The 10840-nt window shown below is 33.5% G+C and overlaps 1 protein-coding gene across 2 annotated transcripts; it reads left to right on the plus strand.

The window, feature by feature from the left end:
• Positions 1-1428: 1428 nt before the first annotated feature.
• LOC142637123 (uncharacterized) lies at positions 1429-7595 on the plus strand. Of its 2 annotated transcripts, none has more exons than XM_075811399.1 (8): positions 1429-1611; positions 2464-2782; positions 3292-3492; positions 3767-4039; positions 4591-4693; positions 4866-4984; positions 5542-5718; positions 6418-7595. In XM_075811399.1, the coding sequence occupies exons 2-8, from the start codon at positions 2477-2479 to the stop codon at positions 7249-7251; spliced, it is 2013 nt and encodes a 670-aa protein (XP_075667514.1). In that variant the 5' UTR covers positions 1429-1611; positions 2464-2476; the 3' UTR covers positions 7252-7595. The 2 variants fall into 2 exon arrangements, with proteins under 2 accessions (XP_075667514.1, XP_075667512.1); XM_075811397.1 differs by lacking the exon at positions 1429-1611 and adding an exon at positions 1616-1710.
• Positions 7596-10840: the final 3245 nt, after the last annotated feature.

Raw genomic sequence — 10840 nt, forward strand, 5'->3', positions numbered from 1 at the left:
GTTGTGGTAGAAATTGTATTCTTAGCATTTTTCGTTAATTTAATACTTTTTTAAAGTTAGTTCTATATTAATAATGTAGTAAAAATTAGACCATTTTATGAATCTTAAGCCTTCCATTAGTATAGTTTTATTTTATATCCTCTAATTTATTTATTTATTTTGAAAAATAACTAATTAAGGAAAGTAAGGCTTTTTTTTCTTAGTGGTGAAGGTACTGAAAAGTAAGTTTGACTAGCGGTTTTTGAGTGGTTTTTCCATACCCACGACAACAAATGCTATCTCTCTCTCTTCTTCTTCTTTATTTATTTATTTTTTTAACAGACAACAAATGCTATCTCAAAAGTTAAAAAAAAGGACAACGAAAATAACTATTTGGTTAGTAAAAAAATTCATGAAAGATTGCATTAAAATTTTTATTTCCTTCTATATAATTGTTGGATAAAGTGACTTAAAATACTGTAAAAAGTTTATGGATAAAATTTTTCACAATTCGCAGAGAGTTGACACCATGCATTGCGGTTAGTAGAATATAAAAATAGTATTGCACTAATCATAATTCACTAGCTCAAGCTGTGAAATTAGTTATATTTAGTATTGTAGTACGAAAGATGTTAAGAATTGTAGGATAACGTTAACATTACTTAAAATAATAAAAAGTTTATAGATAAAAAATTTCGCAATTTGCAGAGAGTTAAAGCAATGCATTGAAATGAATTTGATACACAAATATAAAAATAGTGTTAGCACTAAACAAAATTCACTAGCTCAAGCTGTGCAATAAGATATATTTAGTATTGATGCGAAAATATGACCATATGGTGAATAAAAATGGTATCGATCTAAAAAAAAAAAAAATTTAAAAATGGTATAAAAGAATCTTATCATATCAACAAAATCATAAAATTAGTTATATCCATCCAAAATCAAAGTTGTTAAAACAATCTTAACTTCTTAGGGCCTGTTTGGCAGGTATGTTATAACATATTTCTACACATTTTAAACAATATTACACATATTTTCATACGCTTTTTTACCCACATATATATAAAAAACACCCAAAGGTCTCAAACAACAATTCAAATTACTCTTTCAAACACCCTCTTAATTATCAAAAACTAGAACAACCTCCTAATGCCAAACCAAACAAACGTCGCAGTTTTATTTTTATAAATACGACAGAATTCCAATCTATAGTGTTAGTTTTCGTGTAAGCAAAATCTAATTTTTGAATCACAAATTTTTTTTATCTATTGAACTAACTGGAACTCGAGATATCCAAAAAAAAAAAAAAAAAAAATAACAGTGAGTCTTTTTCAAAGTCTCAACCTCGAATCTTCAAACCAGTCGTGTAACATTCATCTTCTGCCACGTGTCACAACCCACAAACAAAAAATATATAAAAAGGTAACAAAAAGTTTGCGTTTAGTTTGCTTAATCCGAAATCAAAAAAAGAACATAACTGTCCTAAAAGCAAAATCCAAACCCACAATCAAAAGAGAATAGTTATTAGATTCTGTAGTATTATACTCTTGGTTTGTTTTTTTGATACCTTTGAAACAAAGACAACACTTATAAATTCTTAATCTCTCAGATTTTCTAAAAGCTCTTCAGGTTTGTTCCATCTATATGTATCTCTGTCTGAATTTGTTTTTTTTTTTTTTTTCCCTTTTAGGGTTTTTATGTTCAACAACATTCCATCATGTTTTTCAGGTTACTTTCATGTCTTTTTTAAGGATGGTGCAGTTTCAGTTTCTTAAACTTTGTTTGTGTTTGGGTAATCCGAGGTTTAATTTGTTTGGTTTCTGAGAGAGAAAAAAAAAATGTTGGGTAACTGAAATGTGCGTTTTTTTCGTTAATTTATGAAAGTTTTTAGATTTTTTGTTTCTGGGAAAGCAAAGTTTTGTTGAAATTAAGGTGCAAAATTGTAAAGTTGTAATTTTTTTTTGGCCTTTTGGGTTTTCTATGCAACCAAGCAGAGAATCAGATTCCTTAAAAGTGGGGTTTTTTTTTTGTTTTCTGTTTTTGCTTTTTGTGTGTTTGGATGGAACTGTTGCATTGTTAGATATTGCATGAAGTTTAGAAATTTGGGTTTTGCAAGTCATTGAAGTTGAAGAGGCTTCGTATAATATAAGTCATTGACTAGTATGTTTGGTGTTGATTTGGTAGTTTAAGTTGATTATGTACCTTATATTTTAATCACATAAAGCTTCCATTAGTTTTGATTTAGGAATATGATAGTGTAGAATTTGTCAACTTTTAATTTGATAGTCTAATTTGATTATATAGCTTAAGTAATTAGGTTTTTTTTTTTGAATTTTTATTTGTTTAAGTCATATATAAAACACCCGTTAGTTTTGAATTAGGATTTAAGTAGTATACAATTTAGCAGATTTGATTTGATAGTGTAAGTTGATTATATAGCTTGATTTACTTTTTTTTTTATTTTTAATAAATTTATTATAGGGATCGAATAGTCATGGCAACTGCAACTATGGCCACAGCAGCAGGAGCAGCTGCTCTTTTGTACTACACATTGAACCGTAAATTACAGTCTGGTAGGTCTCATGGAGATAATGATGATGATGAAAATGGTAGTGATGCACCCAATGACATACCTGTAGGTGTTGAACGCATTTCACATAGGCTAATTCAAGCCCCAGCAACGTGGGTTGAGACAATTTCGACGTTGTCAGAGACTCTTAGGTTTACATACTCTGAGACTCTGGGGAAATGGCCCATCGGGGATTTGGCATTTGGGATCAACTTTCTTCTAAAGAGGCAGGTAAGAAAGTTGATGGCTTTAGCAATTTAGCTATTGAATTGTGATATACTTGCGTATGTATTTTGTGTGATTTTTGTTCATCATTGAAAGAATAGGTCTGTTCTCATAACTTAAATCTGTTCATAAATAGCTGCATTCTGGCTTTGACTAAGTACTGAAAATACGATGCAAAATATTTTTGCACATATATAATCATAACTATAAGACAGCAGGATTTATGCGTAGTCAATTTGCAGTTTTTTAGTTAGTTTCTATATACGGGCACTGATATTTTCCAAAATTATGCACTGAATATTTGATGTAACAGATTTTCTCTTTTACATTATCAGTTTTTGTTGTTGTTGTTGTTGTTGTTGTTGTTGTTGAGCTCATGTCATGTTTATAAGGAACAATAGCCTTTTTATTTTTTTATTTTTATTTTTATGGCAGAGTGGCTTTGAATAAAATGTTTTCGCTGACACTCGCAGTTTATCAGGCCTAGCTTCTGACTGCTTTAGCGTACTTTGCAGGGACAATTACATGTTGGCAGTGTATATGGTGGTAAAGACAGTTTACGGCTTGAAGGAGGTCCAGATATAACTGCTGAACTCAGATGCCACTTAAAGTTGTTGACACTATGTTGGCATTTTTCAAAAAAGCCATTTCCTGTGTTTTTAAAGGAGACTGGTTATTCTGCAGAGAATGTTCTCCTTCAGGAACCCAAAGCAGGAGTAAGTCATTTTTGAACTTGAATCCTGCTATATTTCTATTGACTATATGCAAACGATTTATTTTTTTGGTTGGGGGTGGGGTGGAGAGATCACATTGAGTAGTAGAGTCATCAACTCTTTACAATGGTATACATAGGGTGATTTTTGGGATTGATAAGTATTTCTTACATGGAAGATCAACAGCTATTGGCTGGGGCATAGTTAATTTTGAAGCACAATTTATGTTGCTTACAGACTGTGACCTGAATTTTCTCTGTTTTCTTTTGTTCTGCAGATTTTAAAGCCAGCGTTTACAATTCTAGTTGACCACAACATGAAATGTTTTATCTTAGTGATTCGTGGGACACATAGTATCAAGGATACTTTGACGGCGGCAACTGGAGCTGTCGTACCATTCCATCACAGTGTTGTGTATGAGGGAGGAGTCAGCAATTTGGTTTTAGGATATGCGCATTGTGGAATGGTTGCAGCCGCTAGATGGATTGCAAAGCTTGCTACTCCTTGTCTTATTAAAGCGCTTGGGGAATATCCTGGTTATAAAATTCAGGTAAAAGTAATAATGCATAATTGTTCTTATACCTGCTCATCTGTTAATAATTTAGTGAGCATTGTCCATAGATAAACTAAATTGTTATTTTAGGTTTTGGTTTTTGAAATGGACGGGCTTGCATTCTCCTTCTATATCTACTGAAGGAGCTAATGATATTGTTTGATACTATGGCTTTTAGAAAGAATATGGTTTCTTTGGGAACTCTGTAGCTTCTGGTATTCCTGTTCAATCATTGTTTTTTCATCTATCACACATTTTCTATAGACAGTTCCCACAAAAATTTCTTGCTTGACTCTATAAATAAGTAGCGAATGAGTATTTTTATTATTTTTCTCCATATTCTGCACATGCTAGCAATATCAGCTTAGTATTTATGCTCCTAAAGTATTAACACGGTGAGTGGTCTTCTTGGAACATACAAGGAACTTAGACGCATTTAAAGTAAATTCAATTAAAATATGTTGTTTAGATATCTTTGTTTCCCTTGTTTGTGGCGTTTACCAGTAACAGGGATAGTTATCTAAAGGTATCCTTTTGGGTTCTGACAGATTGTAGGGCACTCTTTAGGTGGAGGCACTGCAGCACTTTTAACATACATACTGCGAGAGCAGAAAGAATTGTCAACAACCACCTGTGTTTCATTTGGCCCAGGTTTGAGTTTGTTATACACCATATTCTGATATAATTACTTCAAGGTCTTCAGACTATCATCTCTTTATGTTCAGCTGACAAGAATGTTTGGGTCTAATGCTTGTCAAATCAGATTGCTATTTAAAAAAAAAATTAGCATTGCTAGATCACTGACCATGAATATCACATGCAGCTGCTTGTATGACATGGGAATTGGCAGAATCGGGCATTAATTTTGTTACATCTGTTATTAATGGAGCTGACTTAGTGCCTACATTCTCAGCTGCTTCGGTGGATGATTTGCGTGCTGAGGTCTGCTCTTGAGCTCTGTAATTTGTCATTATACTCGTATCTTTAAAATATATTATATTTGAAGAGTTGATGGGTAGACTGCCCTTCTAACTTGTTGGTTTGAATTTTGTTGGTTGTGGCAATTTGGTTCTAACTTTTAAATCTGTGAATCATTCTTACCTTGGTGATATGGACTTGTCTGAGACAGGTTATATTACTTGGATTTTTACTTATAGAGGATGAATTAGTACTTGTCTAAAATTTCTTGTGCCAAAAAAGGTTGTATATTAATTATGTTGGAATCTCCATTAGTTTTTACTTGTGATCTAGACTTCATCCCTCATTCTGGTCAGAGTATCACTATGGACCTAAATTTTGAAACTAAACATCACTCCTGTAGCTCTTTCTGGCCTCATCTTATTTTATCAATTTTAGTGAAATGATAATGATGCATTACTAATATGGTTGGTGTGGTTGTCACTTACTGATACATTTGTTATGCTTTTGGTTCTTATTGTCACATTCTTTATTGCTTGCTGTGTTTATATACATTTGAAGAAAGATATATTCTTTGACAGGTGACAGCGTCTGCTTGGTTAAATGATCTGAGGAATCAGATTGAGCATACAAGAATTTTGAGTACCGTCTATCGTTCTGCTTCAGCACTGGGTTCTCGTCTCCCGTCTATTGCGAGTGCTAGAGCAAAAGTTGCTGGGGCAGGGGCAATTCTTCGTCCTGTTTCCAATGGTACACAGGTAAGTCCTTTCTATTAAACCAAATCAATGTCCATCTGCATTTGTATTATTGTCTACGACGTGCTTCCTCTTCTATCAATTGGCTCATACAACAATAACCAAGCCTTAGTCTTAAAATTTTTGGGTCAACCGGCACATAATTGAAAGTTTATAGTGAGAACATGACAATAAATATTTAACAGCGTTTCTGTAAGTTGATGCAGCACTGATTGTTATTGTTATTATTATTTATTTTGGGGTGGGGGGGGGGGGGCTGGGCTGAACAGAAAGAGGGGAATGGGGCTAAACCTAAGCTTCACCACCTTATGCTTATTGGAATCACCACCAAGCTTAGAGAAAAATCTCACTCAATATTCATCAAATTCAACATTACTGGAGCCCTTTTTTTAAAGATGGCTTCTTGAGTTACATCAACAAGGAAAAGAAAATTCCCATATTTATGACAAATAAATCCCGTAATCGTCAATCAAAAAAAAAATCATTCACAAAATAATCAGCGAAATATCTGGTGTCCACACCGTAGGTTATGCAACTCTTCGGTAAGCAGATAGATACTTTTGGTCATGCAATATAACTTAAACCTACATTTTTTTTGTAAAGAAGTTAGAGCACCTGCATTATACTTGTTTTATTTTTATATCAACTTTAATTTGCACTTGATTCCATTTAACCAGTTGATTGTGTTTCTGATTGCTACAGGTTGTGATGAAGAGAGCTCAGAGCATGGCTCAGGCAGCATGGACACGTCCTGGCCTTAGCGTTTCTTCTTGGTCATGCATGGGTCCCCGTCGCCGGGCCACAGCTGCGCATACAAAAGAGGAGGAAAGCTCTCTTGAATCTTCTGCTGCCAATGCAGAAACTTCTGAGCATCTTCTTTCATCCCCAAATAAAACTGCAACCACAACTGTTATTGAAGGCATTGACCTTCCTGTAGCTTCATCTGTAGGAATGGAATGGACTTCAGAAATTGAGTGTTCTTATTCTGATGAAATTGGTCCAGATGCTAATGGGGATGCTGATGTGAATGATGTTGAGGATCTCATTAGCCATAATAGTCATGAAGACCAAATGACCGAAGTTGAGTTATGGCAACAACTTGAGCATGAGCTTTATGATAGGATGGAAGGTGAGGAGGCTGATGTGGCAAAGGAAATAAGGGAAGAAGAAGCGGCAGCCATTGCAGAGGTAGGTGAGGATCATCCAGAGAGCTCTACACAAGAGGGAAAGGAAGTGCACAGATTTTTCCCTGCTGGGAAGATTATGCATATCATTACCTTTTATTCAGACGGGGCAGAAAGTGGAAGTGATGGTAGCCCCCCTACCACAAGTGGCTTAGACAATGGCCAGCTAGAAGACACGACGGTTGGGATTTTCCTCACTCCGAGATCGCAGTATAGCAAACTCAGGTTGTCACAAACCATGATTAGTGATCATTTTATGCCGGTCTATAGAAGGCAGATTGAGAGACTAATAAAAGATTTTGAGACTGAACAAGGCGTCGGTGACCATAAAACTGGAGAGGTAGTGTTATAGAAAATGCGGATTTTTAAGCCAACATTTGTTAATAAACATAATACCAAAAGGAACTGTAGTTGTTTACCTTTTTTATTTTGAAGCCATTGCTTTCATCCCGAGTTAATGGCTACCTAGAAAGAATGGTCCATTGCTTTGCTGCAATGGGAAAGCATGGTGGTGGAAGCAACCACAGTTAATGGTCTGACTGGTGAACTAAGGAACATAATTGGTTCTCATTTTTGGCTGCTCTGTTTGTTAGGGAAAGGTGTTAAGGTGGTGTCAATTATGTAAACAGTATCCAAATCCTAGTCTTGTGTAAATTAGTATTTTTGAGTTAAAATTTTTGATTCATTTTGTTCCCAGTTGATTGAGTTGACCAGCTGTTTCTGGCGTTTTTCATTTGGTTCTATTGTGAAGCGAACTAGTTATGCAGGCAACTTTTTTTTTAATATTTTGATGTCTGCATGTACGAGGTTTTGTTGTTGTGCCTAGTTGGATTTGATGGGTCATGACTATTGTAGGCAATACATGTGGAGTTCTAGAGTCTTTTGGTTTATATCATCATCATCATCATCATCATCATCATACTTGTCATCTAAAATTCTAAATCTTTCTTCAACATGAATGCAGCTTTCTAAAGGTTTTGATTCTTGTGATAGAATGGACTTTAGTTGTCAGCTTTTCACTAAAAGTTTTCTTTTCATTTTAAATGAATTTATTTTATTTTAGATTAACCTTACAAATTAAAGGTGAATCATCGTAGACATGCATATAAGGGAAATTTTAGGACCCTTTTATTACCGTTTAAAGTTTAAAAAACAGTTTTCAGTGTTTAAACAACATTGCACGTATTTTTACATATTTTTTCATCCATACGTATTTTCAAAAAATATAAACAAATATTACCAAATAGGCTTTTAATTTTTTTAACAGTGAAATTGATGTTTTACTTTAAATGAAATGGAGTATCCTATTTGTATAAATTAAAACACTAATGATATAAATTAAAACACTAATGATTTTGTATAAAACTTATTAATGTTTTAACTTTTAAGGTTATACTAACCAATTGTCGTATATTTTAACAGTATTCTTTTCTCCTTTGAAAGGAACAGTATTCTTTTCTCCTTTGAAAGGAAGAAATTTGGGCTTCTCTAGAAAAGATTTGACCCTTAAGTACTTAATCATATCGTTTTACCATGAATGTGTAATCATATGTTCTAATGTATAAGCAAGGCCGGCTCAATACAATATGAGACCTTAGGCTAAAGCTGTATTGAGCCCATACAATATGAGAACTTAGGTTAAAACTTTAAGGGGCCCTTTTTAATATTCACATATCACTTAAATAATATTTAATTTATTAACCATCAATTGAATTAATGTATTATATTATAATTTTTATTATTATTTTGAATTCATTATTTTTACTTTTTAGTATGGCTAATTTATTTAAGCGATGCTAAGGATACGACAAATTTTACTACATAGTTCATACAAACTAATGTGTCACTAATTAGGGAAAAATTGATTCAAATGTTAACTATATTGTGTAAGTGGCGATAATCATATTCTTGCTATATCATTTGTAATATTTTTTTATATTAAAATTTAAAGTAATTTTAGCATTTTTTATTCACTTCATGATAATTTAGATGGATTTCTATTGATCTTTTTTTTTTTTGGTTGGAAAATACTAAAATGATTACAAATTTTACAGCAAAAAATTTACAAACTAATGTAAAAATTAATATGATTGGTGACACAATAATATCAAAGACCTATATAATAAAATTTATAATGTTTTTAGCATCATTTAATCTTTTTGACTTTCCTAAAAGTGAGGAAACAAAAAAAATACACCTCACTATTTTTTAAAATAAAAAGAAATCAAGGGCCAATTTGGTAATATTGTTCTAATAACATTGTTTAAGTGTTGTGGTAATATGTGTATATGAAAAAATGTTTAAACAACACAACCAAATAAACAAACATGTCCCAATTATTAGCCCCGATTTGGAGATCTATTAAGGGGCCTATCCTAGGCCAGGCCTAGGGCTGGCCAGTCTAGATAGATATTTGATTTTAAGGGACTATGAGTGCAGAGGAAGAAGAAGAATAATAAAGAAAACTTAAGAATAAACAAAAAGAATGGGGTACTAGCACTCTTATGATATTAGTAAATAATGGCTCCGGTCACCTTGGGGGTGTTTGTGATGGTCTTTGAAGACAAAGACTTGTCCTAAATTTTAATGGAAGATATTCTAAAACCTACCCACTTGTGTTTAAGTTTAATAGTACATTGATTGTAGTAATTGGAGTGGCTTCTTAAGGAATGTAAAACTTTTTATTCATGATTTGGACTTGGGTAATTATAATATTTAGTTTGATAGTATCTACCAAAAAAGTCACCAATTCAATCATACGCAATATTTTAGTACTGATTTCATCTTGTTATCTAAAAAGACCTCCATTAATGAATGACTACATGATGGGTCACAAAGCATAGCCCACACATCAGCCAAAGATTCTTAAACATCCATCCAACATTTTAACAATATTTTGCTTTCTAAAGTTAAATGCTTTTTATTTTAATAAAGAGTTTCAAAAAAAAAAAAAAAAAACTTATGGCGTTTGTTTTTTATGGTTGTTCTTTATTATCAGATCAAAAGTTTATTTGGGATCTACTTATTTTGCTGAAAGTACTGTAAATAAAGTTAAAAGTTAGCTAAAATAATACAGTATGACCCATAAATAGTACCCAAAAGTACAGTGGGACCATAAATAGTAGCAAAAATAAGTTGAATAGTAAGATAAATTAACTTCTTAATTTGGAGCAAAACACATACTCAATTGATATTTAGTGTAGGTAATGATTGAATCCCAAATTTTTTATTTGATAACAAAAAATTTTACCAGCTGAACTGATTAGAATCCACAAATACTCCTGTAAGTGCACAATTGCACCTGGACCCAAAGATAACTACGGGCTCAGGCCCAATGAGCCTTAGACAATAAAATTTGTAGAGTGTGGGCTTGTAACCTAGATTAGAAGTGCTGGGAACTTAATAATGGGCTAAGAATTACCAACACATGTAGATAACAAAAGATAACTGAAAAGAGGCCTCCTCGGACGTAAGCCGAGGACCACTTCTGTATTATTGATATTTCTTTCTTTAGAAGTTACAATTCTTAGTTTTTCTCTTTGTTGTTGATCCCCCCCCCCCCCTCTCCTTCTGACCTCCACCCCCTTAAATATTTCCTTCCCTGATACATTTGGGACAGTGACTAGAAGTTTCAACCTTACTGTTCAGGGGTCACTTCCCCATTAATGTGGCCAGGGAGGTAGGTGCAGAGCCTTTAATGCGGAGGTGGCAACCTTTGCACTTGATATTTTCTTTAACACTGGGGCATCTAGAAGGTTCAGGGTGTCCCCCTTTAACCATCAGTCCTTCCAGAGTTATGCCTTGACCTTCGTAATGAAGTTTTGAGTTATCTTGGATTTGTCCGAGGAGAAGCTCGTTCTCGGCTGTACCCTCGGATCCTCGGCGTATGGGCCAATTTGTAGAGTTTAATTCTGGAGCAAGTCGGCCCTCCCTGCTACAGT

This window comes from Castanea sativa, chromosome 5 (assembly GCF_040712315.1).
Source record: "Castanea sativa cultivar Marrone di Chiusa Pesio chromosome 5, ASM4071231v1".
Taxonomy (NCBI): domain Eukaryota; kingdom Viridiplantae; phylum Streptophyta; class Magnoliopsida; order Fagales; family Fagaceae; genus Castanea; species Castanea sativa.